General features: G+C 47.0%; 1 protein-coding gene across 1 annotated transcript; it reads left to right on the top strand.

The window, feature by feature from the left end:
* The first annotated feature begins 200 nt into the window (after nucleotides 1-200).
* EXO5 (exonuclease 5) lies at nucleotides 201-10,972 on the top strand. The gene is made up of 5 exons (XM_070945538.1): nucleotides 201-308; nucleotides 2,951-3,222; nucleotides 6,068-6,172; nucleotides 6,252-6,424; nucleotides 9,901-10,972. The coding sequence occupies exons 1-5, from the start codon at nucleotides 208-210 to the stop codon at nucleotides 10,363-10,365; spliced, it is 1,116 nt and encodes a 371-aa protein (XP_070801639.1). The 5' UTR covers nucleotides 201-207; the 3' UTR covers nucleotides 10,366-10,972.
* The last annotated feature ends 4,585 nt before the right edge of the window (nucleotides 10,973-15,557 follow it).

Genomic DNA, 15,557 nt, shown 5'->3' with positions numbered 1-15,557 from the left:
CTTTCTAAGGGCTCAACATCCACAGTCCCTCACTGGCGAGGCGGGGAGGCGCCTACATCTCTTTGGGTGGGTGGGAACCGGAACGAGGACAAAAAGCGCATCTGAGGCGGAAAGAAAGAAAAGATATGCAGTCACTTACTTTCAGGCTCCTCCTTCGGGCAGCTGACGACGATCCTGCTGTGAGAAGAAGAAAACGAAGCGCGAAACATGTCCGGGCGTAACTCCGGATTGCAAGACCCCGAGGCCGCCTCGTGTTTCTCCGACCTGAGCGACTCCGAGTTGTTGCAGATAGAAGAGCCGAAGATCGGGTGAGCGGCGGGGGAGTTTTGTTTCTCTAGGGTTGCGGTCCGCTTCACAAAACCTCGGTTTGAAGCCCCCGTCCTTGGTGTGCGCGGTCCCCAGAGCCATCCACGAACTTAACGGGCTCGGTTGCGCCGTTTTTTAACGGTTAAGCCGCCTTTGGGGTTCTCGAACTCGCGTTGCCGCGCAACTCATGGAAACACCCTTGCAGCCTCGGATGTGCCACGGGACTAAAGCGAACGCGGGTTTGTGCCTTGCGTGTTTTTTTTTCTCCGCCCGCATTTGCGCTCCCGTGGGGGATTTAAGAAAAGTATAGGGTGGGGGGGGGTCACCTTGTAAAGGGAGGCATAAAAGTTTAATAAATAAAAGGAAACAAACTGCCTGGCCCAGGATTAAAAGTAGAAAGACAGTTTCTGCAATATTACTACACACCCTATTGAAAGGCAAAATAATGTGCTATCCTAAATGCAATCCTAAACAGGCCGGGAGTCAATGACTTAACTCAGAGGTCTTCAAACTTGGCAGCTTTAAGACTTGTGGATTTCAACTCCCACGGCTGTCTGGAGAATTCTGGAAGTTGAAGTTCACGTGTCTTAAAGTTGCCAAGTTTGAAGACCTCTGACTTAACTGGTCTTTCCCATCATCTCTGTGATTCTTGTTACTCTTTTCTGGGATGTGATCCTACTGAATACCTCTGAATCAGGGGTCTCCAACCTTGCCAACTTTATTTATTTATTTTATTTTATTCATATTTATATGCCGCCCTTCTCCTGAAGGACTCAGGGCGGCTCACAACAATAAAAACAACCAAACAATAAGTTAATGCTAAAATAATCCAATTAAAATCCCCAACAGTTAAACTAAAAACTCCCAGCAGATCAGGAGATTTGCTGAAAAAGCCATGTCTTCAGGCCACCGTGGAAAGAGCGGAGGTTGGGGGCCGTCCGGAGCCCAGTGGGTAATTCATTCCAGAGGGTCAGTGTAGCCACAGAGAACGCCCTCATCTTGGGCACCGCCAGCCAACATTGTCTGCCCGATAGCACCAGAAGAGGGCAGCCCTATGTGAACGCACTGGGTGGTGGGAGGCCGGTAGGAGGTGGTCCTGCAAGTACCCCGGGCCCATGCCATGTAGGGCTTTATAGGTAAGTACCAGCACCTTGAAGCGAATCCGAAGGACCACCGGCAGCCAGTGCAGCTCGCACAGGAGAGGTGTAATACTTTATGACTTGTGGACTTCAGGAATTCTGGGAGCTGAAGTCCACAAGTTGGCAAGGTTGGAGACCCCTCCTCTAGATCACTTGTGTGTGATTTAGAGTGATCCTTACTCCATGTGCAGCCTGTGTGGATCTCCGTCTTATCTGGTTAAGTAACACGTTGCTTGTGTAGAAAGTTAGCAGCACCCACCCCACTTAGAAGAATGGAATATTTTAGGAAATATTAAAAAGGCAGAATATTATCTTTTCCCTCAAGGAGAAACTTGTTTCTAAAAAGAAAAGAAACTCAGAACCTCAGCTCTCTGCCCCAAGTAGAAACTTAAGGAGCCAACTTTTAGAAATGCAGATTTGGTAATCCATTCAAGACAGGATTAAAAAAAAAAAAACCAAGGTAGCCAGCATCTAGGATTAGTTACATTTGTTAAACAAGATTTTAAAACCCCAACTCATTGCCTGGCCTTCAAGAGACAAGCTAATTAAAATCAAATAAAATACACAAAACGAGCCTCTTAAATTACAAAATGCTGTAGAACAAACTGTATAAAAATCCATGATACTCATCAAACCAGGGGGGGTCAGCTACCCAGAATCACACGGAGCTTGGTTGTTCTGCTTCACCATTAAACCATCTTTCCAATTGGCCCCCATGTTTCCAGGGTCTTTGTCCCCACTTGGATCTGAACCAGGCAGAAACAATTGCTACCAACCTGCCTTCCATTGAGGACTTGTATACTGCACAAGTCAAAAAAAAGGGCTGTGAAAATATTTACAGTCTCCTCACATCCTGGACATAAACTGTTTCAACTACCCTCAAAACGACACTATAGAGCGCTGCACACCAGAACAACTAGACACAAGGACAGTTTTTTCCCCAAATGCCATCATTCTACTAAACAAATAATTCCCTCAACACTGTCAAATATTTACTAAGTCTGCACTACTATTAATCTTCTCATCGTTCCCACCACCCATCTCCTCCCACTTATGACTGTATGACTGTAACTTTGTTGCTTGTATCCTTACGATTTATATTGATATTGATTGTTTCCTGATTGCCTATTTGTACCCTATGACTATCATTAAGTGTTGTACCTTATGATTCTTGACGAATGTATCTTTTATGTACACTGAGAGCGTATACACCAAGACAAATTCCTTGTGTGTCCAATCACACTTGGCCAATAAAGAATTCTATTCTATCTATTCTATTCTATATTTCCACCAACACTTGGAAGCATGGAAAGAACGGTCTTCCTTAAGACTGCTGGAGGTAAGGCGCCTCAGTCAAAAACTGTTCTTCCTGTCCACTATTCCTGATCAGGATAGCAAACAAAAAAGGTCTCTCTCTCTCCCTCTCCCCCCCCCCCCCTCTCTCTCTCTCTTGAAAAAGCATTTTTAGGACATGATAATCCAAACTTCTTGCATGCTCATGACAGGGAACCCCAACTCCTAAGTGGTCCCAGGCCTCAGCATGTTGATTCTCAGACAGCTAATGTGGAAGAAAGGAAGAAGAGGACAGCAAAGAGAAAGAGAATGAGGAGAACGCCTCTCGAAGCTTTCCACCTGCGCTATCTCTGCGTCACAGATCTCTCTGCTCAAGTATGGTGTGAGCAACAGGCCGTTTATCACAAAGAAAAGCCAAGTGTGCAATTGCCAGAGAAGACAACAATTGTCTTAAATACAGGAAAGTCCATCCATCTTGCCAGAGGTAATTGGATCAGTCATTTGGATGTTTGGGTTAAATTCTACTCTTCTCTATATTTTCTTTAATAAATTGCATTCTAAGGGATGGGATATAGGATCCTTGAGATGTTATGAACACGTCAACATTTTCTATCTGTAAATTAGTGGGTGTTTTCTGCATAATAAAGCCGCTAGTCCTTAAGGTGCCACAGAACTAACTTTTTTGTTCTGGTGGTAATGTGACTGCCCTTTTAGAATGGGACTTAACAATGGAAAGGAACAGCATCTAGGCTAGTGATGGCTTATATTTTTGCCGTCGCATGCCAAAAGCGAGGGGAGCAGACGGGGTCATGCTCGTGCGTGCCCACACCCATAATTCAATGCCTCCCGTGCCCCAACACCCTGCGCATGTGTGCACGACTCCCCGCGTTCCCCTTGCTTTTGGCACACGATGGCACAGTGTGCCCGGAAGGCCCGTATTTCACTCTCCCCAGGCTCCAGAGGCTTTCTTCAAGCCTGGGGAGGGCAAAAACGGCTTCCCTCCCCCCCAGAGGCCCTCCAGAGGTCAAAACGGCCTGTTTCCCGACTTCCGGTGGGACTGGAAGGCCCATTTTTTGCCCTCCCCAGGCTCCAGAGTCCTTCTAGGAGCCTGGGGAGAGCGAAAATGCCCCCCCCCGAGGTCCTCCGGAAGTCAGAAACAGTCTATTTCCCGACTTCCAGTGGGCCCGAAAATAAGCTGGCCGGCGCGCACATGTGCGCTGGAGCTGAGCTAAGGCAACACTCACGTGCCCACAGATATGGCTCCACGTGCCACAGGTTCACCGTCATGGATCTAGGCAGTTGTGGCTGATCTTTAAAAAGATGATCAGGGTCACTCTGTACTTGGATGGGAGACCACCCGGAGATGCCAGAGTTATAAATTAGATTGTAAACTGAATATAGGACTGAGAAGTTGATAGTGGCAAACCACTGCAATATTGCTGCTGAAAAAGTTACCAAAATAAGGAGAGAAACTTTGATCTTTCAACAGTGGGTCATCGTTTCGAATCCTACCCTCGTCCCCAACCTGGTGTGTGATTGCTTAAAATTAAGGCCATGTAGTTTCCTGTCATTTTTAAGGGGGAAATTGGCATAATCCTTTAAACTTGTGTTTCTCCATCTTGGCAACTTGAAGATGTGTGGACTTCAACTCCCAGAATTCCCTGGCCAGCCAGAATTCTGGAAGTTGGAAGTCCATAAATCTTCAAATGGCTACATTAAACCAGATTTGTAATTGCTCAATAATGCAGGAATTTTATTTAAAGAGGAAAATATGTTCTTATATGGATATCACTTCTGGAATTTGTGCTTGTGAAGAAAAAAAAAAGCAACTTTGATCTTGGTTTTGTTGATTAGAAAGATTTGGTGATATAGGAATGGCTAGTTATACATTAATGTGTAAAAGCAAAAAGTTGAGGTTGGAGTGTGTTTATCTTGTACTATGTTAAGAAAAGTTGGAAGTCAATGCCCACTTTTCTTCCTTTTTCTCTTTCCCCTTGTATCTCACACCCCCTTTTCCCCGCTCCCTTTCCTTCCCTTAATTTCCTATTTTTTCTTCTCTTCTATGTATTTTACATAATAAAATAAACACGATAAATGGAAAAAATAATAATAATGCAGAAGAAAAGTAGAGCCACAGATCTCCCTAAAAATTCAAGAAAGAGACAGTAAAACTCACCCCTTCCAAAAAAATAAATAAATAAAGCATAGTGAAAAGGCCATCCCGATGCCTGGGAATTGCTCTTCAAATGGACCAGAGTAGTAATGTAATGGCATGTCTGAGAAAGGACACAGCCAACTGGCTGGCTGTAATTCTAAACAGGAGCTACCAGTAGTCCTAGACTTAACAATCACATTTGGGACCAGAATTTCCGTGGCTAAGCAAGACAGTTATTAAAGGAGTCATGCCCAATGTTATGACTCTTTTGCCCCAGTTGTTAAGTGAATCATGGGATTGTTAAGGGAAACTGGCTTCTCTAACTTGTCAAACCCTGTCAAACAGCTGTCATAAATGCTGGATGCTGCAGCTGTCATAAATGTCGGCGCATGCCGGTTGCCAAAACTCAAGTTTTGATCCCGTAACTGTGGGAATGTTGCTACATTCATAAATGCGAGGCTGGTCGCAAGTTGCTTTTTTCAATGCCATTGTAACTTTGAACGGCCATTAAACGAATGGTTGTAAGTCGAGGACTACCTGCACTGTTTGAGTTGCCTTTTGCTCTGTGTTTGAAGCCAGTGAAGGGGAACGAGGAAAATAATGGGGAGTGGGGGGTAATTTGCTGTAGAGTAAAAGGTGAAAGTTTCCTCTGTCCAGTCGTGTCCAACTCTAGGGGGGAGGCGTTCACCTCCATTTCCTAGCCGAGGGAGCCAGTGTTGTCCAAAGATGCTTTTGTGTGTCCAATGTGACTATACGCCAAGTCCGCATGGAACACTTACCTTCTCACCGAAGTGGTACCTATTTATCTACTTGCATTTTCATGCTTACAAACTGTTAGGTTGGCAGGAATTGGAGCAAGGAACAGGAGCTCACCCTATTGTGCAGTGCTTGGGTCTCGAACGGCCAACCTTCCAGTCAAAAAGCCCAGCATTTTAATCGCTAGGCCACCACTCCGCCTTGCTATAGAGCAGGGGTGTCAAACTGACAGCCCATGGGCCGAATGTGTCATGCACAGGCCATGCCCATCCCAGCTCCACGAAGGGGGGAAAATGTCACGATACATCATGTGATGGAAACGTGACGTGGCAAGTTTGGCACCCGTGCTCTAGAGGTAAGTGGCTAATTTTAAAGAGCAGGAAAGCAATGTTCTTTCTTTGTGGCTGCTTCTATCTAGAACTGCAAGATCATAACCTGGTGCCCGTCAAGACTAGGAGCCGAGAAGACGGATGGGCCATCAAGCTGATTAACATCCTCCTGACCATAACTAATCTACGAAAAGGTGGGTACGCTGGTCGCGGAACACTCCCCGTGCCCCTCAGGATGGCAAAGGTGCTTATATGTGGCTTTGTCCCTGGCAGGTCAGCGTGTGCGGGAATGTCCGGTCTTTGGCGTTATAGAAGGCGTTTTCGTGTTTGGGATTATTGACCAGCTAAATTATACGGCTAAAGGGGAATTGCAACTGAATGAGTTGAAGACAAGGGAAAGCGCTTACATGCCTGTACCTGCACAGAAGAAGAGGGACCGTTTCCAGGTGGGTCAGGGTGAAATTGGAGGCCCTAGGCTGGTTGAAGGGGACACTTGGAACCCGAATATAGGGAGGGTATTGGCTGTATTCGCACCATGGATTCAGCTGGGGCACTAAAAGACCTAAGAGTTGCATTCACACTTTTAACCGTATAAAGCCTTAGTAAGACCACACCTAGAGTACTGCATCCAGTTTTGGACTATAAAAAAGATGTTGAGACACTAGAAAGAGTACAGAGAAGAGCAACCAGGATGATTAGGGGACTGGAGAGTAAAACATATGAAGAACGGTTACAGGAACCGGGCATGGCTAAGTCTAGTGAAGAGAAGGACCAGGGGAGACAGGATATCAGTGTTCCAATATCTCAGGGGCTGCCACAAAGAAGAAGGAGTCAAGCTATTCTCCAAAGTACCTGAGGGCCAGACAAGGAATAATGGATGGAAACTGATCAAGGAGAGATTTAACCTAGAAATGAGGAGGAACTTTCTGACAATGAGAACAGTCTACCCATGGAACAGAAGTTGCCTTCGGAAGTTGTGGGAGCTTCATCACTTGAGACTTTCAAGAAAAGATTGGACTGCCATTTGTCAGAAATGGTGTAGGGTTTCCTGCTTAGGAGGGGGTTGGACTAGATGACCTATAAGGTCCCTTCCAACTCTGTTATCTGTTAAATTGGGAAAGAACTTGGAAATCATCTAATCCAGAGGTCCCCAGCTTCCAGACTGCGGTCCATTACTGGTCCATGGCCTATTTGTAACCGGGTCGCACAAGTGGCAGGCTGGCATATATGACTGTACATGCACACGCGCAGCTTGACTTGCACGAGTGTTGGGCCATCACACAAGCGCAACTGAACATGTGCAGGCCTGCCGCTCGTGTGGCCCAGTTTCCCTCTCCTCCCCCCCCCCCCCCCCCCCCCCAGGCCTCCAAGCCACAAAGTTCGGGACCGCTGATCAGTGTTTTTCAAATTTGGCCACTTTTAAGATGGGTGGGCTTCAACTCCCAGAATCCCTCAGTCGGCATACCGGCTGGGGAAATCTGGGTGTTGAAGTCCACCCTTCTTAATAATGGCTAAGGTTGAGAAATGCTGCACTAGAACATATCTGCAAGATGTGGTGTAGCTGCTGCTGAACTTCAGTGAAGGGGAATTTAGCTCTTCATGTGAGAGTCCTTTCCATAAGCTGACAGTTCATACAGTCAGATAATTTCTCCTGCAGTCTGACTTGATCTTCCTTAACCCAATGAGTGTGGTCCTAGCCTCTGAAGCAAAAGAAAGTAAGCCTTCCTCCAAATTGTTCTGACCTAGGCTTCCTTGGAAAGTATAAAGCACAATCTTAGTCCCCCAAAACCTCTTTTATTTATACGACTGTAAATTACTTTCATTTACAGTCCGGAAGGCTTGATAAACAGTCTTTCAGAGGAAGGTTATCAACATCTGCCTATCTCACGTGGAACGCTGCCAGAGAGCTAATTTCCAGAGGCAGGGCAAGGCCAAACTTGGCACAGAGTCACAAACAGAATTTTCAAATCTTGAATCGGCCAGATGAACTAATTGCTTCCTGCAAAAGCTCACGTCCCGTTCGCTCTTCTTTTATGTCTTATGGGAGGGCCCAATCATCTCCAAGCCTTACTCCCAAGTCGACCCTGTTTTCTTAATTGTTCTTGTCATCTGGCAGCTCTGCGCATGCACACACTGGGAATAGGCTCCCGCTGTTCTTCTGCCTCGCTGATGTCAGACTCTGAAGGCTGCACACAACTACCAGATGGCCTTGGCTCCCTCTCTGCCTCTGATGTAGAGCCCTCTGTTCCTCTGTCCTGGTCCTATTAGACCTCTCAGCGGCTTTTGATACAATCAACCATGGTATCATGCTGCGACGATTGGAGGGGTTGGGAGTGGGGGGCACCATGTTGCAGTGGTTCTCCTCCTTCCTCTCCGACCGTACGCAGTTTGTGTTGGCAAGGGGACAGAGGTTGCCCTCGAGGCACCTTGTTTGTGGGGTGCCACAAGGATCAGTCCTCTCGCCCCTTCTGTTCAATATTTATGTGAAGCCACTGGGTGAGATCATCCGTGGTTTTGGGGTGAAGTTTCACCAGTACACTGATGACACCCAGCTGTACACCTCAACCCTGGACCAGCCCAATGATGCCCTTGACGTGATGTCCCGGTGCCTGGAGGCCGTGCGGATCTGGATGGGGAGAAACAAGCTCAGACTCAACCCCTCCAAGACCGAGTGGCTGTGGTTCCCGGTGTCCCGGTATAGTCAGCTGGTTCCATCGCTGACTATTGGGGGCGAGATCTTGGCCCCCTTAGAGAGGGTTCGCAACTTGGGTGTTCTCCTGGATGCATGGCTATCTTTAGAAGATTATATGATGGCCGTGGCCAGGGGAGCTTTTTATCAGGTTCACCTGATACGCCAATTGCGGCCCTTTCTGGACCGGGATGCCCTGCGCACGGTCACTCATGCCCTCGTCACGTCCCATCTGGACTACTGTAACGCTCTCTACATGGGGCTCCCCTTGAAGAGCACTCGGAGGCTCCAACTGGTCCAGAATGCGGCTGCGCGGGTGATTATGGGGGCGACACGACGCACCCATGTAACACCTCTCCTGCACGAGCTGCACTGGCTCCCGGTGGTCTTCCGGGTGCGATTCAAGGTATCAGTTACCACCTTTAAAGCGCTCCATGGCTTAGGACAGGGATATATATGAGATCGCCTTATGCCACCGATAGCCTCCCATCTGCCAATACGCTCCCACAGAGAGGAGCTCCTCAGGGTGCCATCGGCCAAATAATTTCGACTGGCGACACCCAGGGGTAGAGCCTTCTCTGTGGGGGCACCAGCCCTCTGGAATGAGCTGCCCCTAGAGGTTCGTATGATCCCCGACCTGCATACCTTTCACCACGCCCTGAAGACTCTTTTATTCCAACAAGCTGGGCTGGCCTAATAGGAATTTTAAATTGGGTGTCTGTTAGCTTTTAATTTTGTGGGCCAAATTTATATATTTGTTTTTAAATTGTTTTTAAATTTTGTAAGTGTATATGTGTTTTAAGATGGCTGTACACCGCCCTGAGTCCTTTGGGAGAAGGGCGGTATAGAAGTGTAATAAAATCTAAATCTAAATCTACAGTCATGTGATCAAAATATGACCACTTCGCTACAGGCATGTATTTACAACAGTTGCAGTGCCTTGAGCTCATGGGATCACCTTCCCAACTGGCTTCTGTTGAGCAAAGTCAATGGGCAAGCTGGATTTGCTTAACAACCAGGTGATTCACTTACCAACTGCAGTAATTTTCTTAACAACCATGGCAGCAAAAAAAAGATAAAATTGAGGGTGACTGACTTAATTCCCATCTCACTTAGCAACGCCAATATTGATCCTGATTGTTATTGTAAATTAAGGTCTACCTGTACTCAATGAGACACAGGTGAGGCTGAAAATTGGATGCAACTCAAGAAGGGGTGCTTGATTCGTTGCAGGTCTCTTTATATAAACATCTCTTTGATGCGATGGTGCAAGGATGCTTAACCCAAGATATCTTCATACGTCACCTTCATCTGAAGCCCAAACAGTCTCTTGGCCAGGAGATCCAAGAACATGCTCAAAAAGCTGGATTCATGGTACAGTGCTTCGAAGACCTCCTGGAGCTGGTGCTCCTCAACTTGACCCACTCAGACATTCCAGCCATCGACAGCCTTCAAATTGAGTACATTCATCAGAAGACCAACACGTTGCTGGGCACAGAAGTCATCACCTATAACCACGATGAATTGATGTCCATGTCCCGTTATTTCTTAGCCTATTGGAAAGGCCAAAGGGATCCCAACGGAGTGGACATTGAAGACACTTGGAAATGTTCCTATTGCGTCTTTGCCGACATCTGTGATTGGCGCCGGCAGAGAGCGGACAGCCTAATCCAAAAGGGCAGCAAGAAGAAAACCTGAGCAAGAGCCAAGCCTACCCTAGCCAACTCCCTGCTCCGCCCTTCTGCCATTCTTCCAACAGTATGACCGGGCTTGCTAAAGCTGTAGCCCATTATGTTTTCAACAAGACTTCCTTAGGTCCGTGAATTTATTGGATTGGCCCAACTCCTCCTTGCTCAGGAGCCAAATGACTGTAGCTTCACTGTTTTTCTCTGTCTTTCTGTCACAAAGCTCAATATTCTGAATGTGAACTTGACACCAAAGTATGGGTATTGATGGGTGGGTGTGTAAATGTGTGCATATTTGAAAATATTCCCAGGTCAAAATATTTTATTGTGATAAATTTGCATAGTATTTTTCTCTTAACCGGGACAGCCATAAACTGGACTACTACAGTAGTGGCCCAAATTGTGGAAACCTTTTCCACAACACCACTTTTGTGGGGGGAGTTTCAAGATAATCCTATTCCATTGCTGGAATGGCCTGGCAATAGCCCAGATTTTAACCCAATTGAAAATCTATGGAGCAGCCGACTAAAGAAACTTGTTAGTCAGAAGTGACCCAACAATAAAACCCAGTTAATAGAAGCAATCATTCAATCTTGGTTTCACATTATAACAGCTGCAGAACTAAAAGACTTGTACCTGTATTAATCTCCTTATTGGTTCTTTTCCTAGACATGGAGTATCCTAGATGTAGGGAAGGGCATTATTATTTTCAGTCTCTCATTAATGATGCTGAACTGTTAACACTCCACCTTAAAAAATCATGTCTGAATAGAATAGATAATAGGAGCCGTGATGGTGGTGCAGTGGTTAGAACAGCAATAGCACTTAGACTTATATACCGCTTCACTGTGCTTTTACAGCCCTCTCTAAGCAGTTTACAGAGTCAGCATATGGCCCTCCACAATCTGGGGGCCTCCTTTTACCAACCTTGGAAGGGTGGAAGGCTGAGTCAACCTTGAGCCGGTGAGAATTGAACTGCTGGCAATTGGCAGTCAGCAGAATTAACCTGCCAAAGTTGCATTCTGACCACTGTGCCACTACAAAATGCAGTACTGCAGGCTAACTGGGGAGGGGAGGGGAGAGGGGGGAGGGAGAGAGAAAATGAAAGAAGAGAGGCGTCTGACTGGGAGAATGGGTATAGTCAGTTGTGGCTCAGCAGTCTTGCAAGACAGTCAAACTGCCAAAAATGGACAAACTTCTACTAAAGGAGATACTAAATAAACCAGGGATTCGCTGCTGGGGATTCGCAGGGGTTCGGGAGAACCTCTAGCTAAGATTCTATGCAGTTCGGAGAACCCCCAAATCCCACTCCTGGCTGACCCTGCCCACCCCGCCCTTCTCAGGAGTCCCCACGTGGCCCGTTTTGGATTCAGGTAAGTGCAGGACGCACGTGGAGGCTCAGGGAGGGTGAAAAACGGGCCTACCGGAAGTTCAGTAAAGACCAGAAACTGGCCTCTGGAACCTGGGGAGGCCGTTTTTTGCCCTCCCGAAGGCTCAAGGAAAGACTCCAGAACCTGGGGAGGGCAAAAATGACCCCCGACGCCCACGCCCTCCCCCCCCCCCCGCTGTGGTGCAGGAGGCTGACTAGGCCACGCCCACCCAGCAACCAGGCAGAGAACCCCTTGCTAAAATTTTTGAAGCCCATCCCTGAATTAAACTAATCCTATTTCCCATCTCTAATCATTTTGAGTCTCTTGAGAGAGGCTTTGCAAACAGAAATAGAAAAGCAGCAATTATCGGAGCGTTCTGTTTCTCTTGGAGAAGGTTTGAAAGACTGTTCTGATTTTACGAAAAGCCCTCTCTTCATTCTTCAGTCTGTTCTGCTGCCTCCAGATTCTTCTAAAGAAAATAAGAACACAATTACCACGGGGTAAGGAATGGGAGGAACTGTTTTCCCGAGACAACTCAATTGAATTCATGGGAAAACAATGTTTCCTCTTAGCTAAACTATTATTGTTCAATGTTTGAGCAATTAACCTCTGTTGAAATTAACTTGGATAGCTTATATTGCCTTGAGTTGGAGGAGGGTTATCCAGAGGGAGATACAGTACAGGCAACCTTCACCTTACGATCACCAAAGATGCTTTTGGTTTTTTCTTCGAAGGCATTTCGCTTCTCATCCAAGGAGCTTCTTCAGCTCTGACTGGATGGTGGGGAATGGAAGGGTTTATATTCCTTGTAGACAGCTGGTCATTTGCATCCTTTTAGAGCAGTGGTCACCAACTGGTGGTCCGTGGACCACTGGTGGTTCGTGAGAAAATTTTGGTGGTCTGCAGAAAAATTATTTGCATTTTTTTATATTGCACTAAATCAGGGGTCCTCAAACTAGGGCCCCTGGGCTAAATACATGCAATGAATGTTTGTGTTGCTGCAGAGAGTCTCCCCCTTCGGGGTCTTTTTGTGCGGGTCGGAGGGGGGAAGAAATTCTGACTTAGGGTCTGCTTCAGTCTCCTGGTGAGGGGTTTTGGGCGAAGGCTGGAGGGAAGTGCTGCTGGTGGCAAAGAGCCGGAGGGCCTTGTTCCAGTGGGACTGCATCATGGTCTGGAACTGGCTGACCATCTCAGCCCGCTGAGCCTCCAGGCACCAGTACCTGGCCTTGCATTCCCGCAGGTCTTCCCTCTGCTTGGAAAGCCTATGCTTGTAGTCCTCAGTGAGGTGCTTCTGCTGAGCCTCCTTCTCGGTCAGATCCAATTTGAACTGAGCCAGCTGTTTTGCCAACTCTTTCTCATGGTGGCTGCTTAGCTCCAACAACTGCTTCCTGTTGGGTCCTAAGGAGCCTGGGCAGGCAGGTGAGGAGTGACTGGCAGGTGAGGGGCAAGTAGAGGTTGGCGAGGCACTCCTCAATGTGAGTGACATTGAGTTGACTACACCCACCCCAGTCATATGACCACCTAGCCACGCCCACCCAGCAGATCAGGTTTCTAAAAAGTGGTGTTATTAGCTAGTTTTAGAAAACACACTTTTCCCAAAAGGTTTCCACAATTTTGGCCAGTACTGTAACCTAGGGCAGTGATGGCTAACCTTTACATCACCGCATGCCGGCCTGCGTGCCGGATATGGCACGCAAAACCATCCGCAAGGAATATGCAGCTCCGCTGGCCTTCGTGCGCATGGGAGCGCCAATACCCGGAAAAACGGCAGTCCATCGTGCATGCGCAAGCTGGCACCCAAACTTCTGGTTTCTGGCACGGACACGCGCCTGATGAACTGCTGGCCATCGCGCATGCGCGCGATGTAAACCCAGAAGTTCATGTGCCGACCTGTGCATGTGCGACAGAATGCCGCTCTTCCAGGTTTTGCTGCTCCCACACATGCAACAGCCAGCTGACCAGCGTGCACGTGTGCACAGGAACACGGAAGAGGAACCAGTGAGGTCACGCATTCCTCGCGGGATGGTTCTGCATGTCACTTTCGGCATGCTTTCCATGGGTTCGCCAACATGAATTTAGGGATTTTCCCTGGCGGAGGGGAGGGGAGAAAAGGGAGGAGGGGAGAGGGAAGGGAAAAGGAAAGAAGGGAGGGGAAGGAAAAGAAAGGAATGAAGGAAAGATGGAGGGGAAAGAAGGAAAGGAAGGAAAGGAAAGAAGGGAAGGAGAGGGAAGGGCCCCCAATGCTGGTTCTGTTTTTACTTACATTAACAGCACAGCATGTTTCCCATCTGAGTGGAATTATCCTTCTCTATATGAATAGAGGAAGCAGAGTTTTTGCCCTGCCAACTGTAGACCAGTTAGCTTACTTAGTACCAAAAGGAAGCAACATGCAAAAGCATCTCTATTGGATTGGGCCCAACGTGAAAAACTTGTCAAGAAACAAATGGGATTTCGAAGGGACCGTTCAACTTTAGACCGCTGTCTGCCCTTGTGCTATTTAGCTGAAAAATACACACACCCCTGCCCAAAAGCACTGTTTTTGCAATCTGTGTGGATTTCAAATCAGCGTTTGATCTGATTCCGCAGGAGAGGCTGTGGCAAAACCTTCCGAAATCCTCAGTGTATGAAAGGTTGTTCCCTCTTTATCCAGATTCTATTATCCCACCTCACTGAGGCTCAGATGTTCCTCTTGGGGACTCTTTCCTCCAAAAGAGGGATAAGGTAAGGGCGTAATCCAGCTCCCTCACTTTTTAATTTGTACATCAATAAATAATTCAGGCGCTCTTATTGTCTAACCATCGCTGCCCAATTTTAGGCAGCAATCCCAGACAATGTGGTAATTTTTTGCAGACAATGTGGTAATTTTGCTTATTTCTCCAGCGGGAATGAGAAGGACATAGCGAGCATTGGTTTCCTTTTGCCTAAAAGAACAACTAGTAATAAGCTATAAAAAAAACAACCCCTAAAGAACTAGTGTTTGCACAACAAGCCAGTAGGTCACATAAATGGCAGATTAAACAGACCCCAATAGAGCAAGTAGGTATTTATAAATACCTTGAAGTGAGTTCCAGGTTTCCTTATCTTAAAGTGCACATTTTTTTTCTTATCGGGCAAGTGGGCCTCACAGCTGTCTTCAGATTTTTCTATTCAAAGGAGGCACATTTTCTTCCTGCAGCTTGCAAGGTTTTGCTCGCTAAACTTCATCTCTCACTTTCTTTATGGTGTTCCAATTTGCATTTTTACAAAGTGGCTTTTACAAAATTACATATCCCAGTGGCTTTCCAGTCCAGGTTTATAAGAGCAATACTTGCAGTTCCAAGATGTGTCAAGAATGCTGTTTTACAGTTAAGAGACTTAAGTGGGGTTTGTGGAGAAAAGCTATCTATCGCTTTGCTTTCTGGTTGAAATGGATTTTTTTCCCCCTTGCGTGGGGTCTGACTCAGTGGTGAAATCCTCCGCGGATTGCCATCGGTTCACTGCCCATGCATGCACAGTGTGCACCAAAAGCACGCTGCCCACACACAGTGTGCGCCAAAAGCACACTGCATGTGCATGCGCACTGCACACCAAACACATGTGCATGTGCAGTGCACACCAAATGCACCCTTCACATGGAAAAATAAGGCTTAACAGGATAAGTAGAACAGCGAGGGGGGAACAGCTGTGCCACGTGATTTAGATTTGCTAGAAAGCAGGATTTCCTGCTTTCTAGCAAATCTAAATCCCGCTGCACAGCTGATTGTTGGAAATACTGGTAGCTTTTTTTTTACTACCACTTCGCCCGAACTGGTAGCTTTTATCACTACCGGTTCGCCTGAACCGGTGCAAACCAGTA

Source organism: Pituophis catenifer, unplaced genomic scaffold (genome assembly GCF_029215685.1).
Source record: "Pituophis catenifer annectens isolate HBS135680 unplaced genomic scaffold, rPitCat1.0.hap2 SCAF_1, whole genome shotgun sequence".
NCBI classification, from domain to species: Eukaryota; Metazoa; Chordata; class Lepidosauria; order Squamata; family Colubridae; genus Pituophis; species Pituophis catenifer.
The sequence above is the reverse complement of the archived record's forward strand: the minus strand, read 5'-3'. Positions and strand labels throughout refer to the sequence as shown.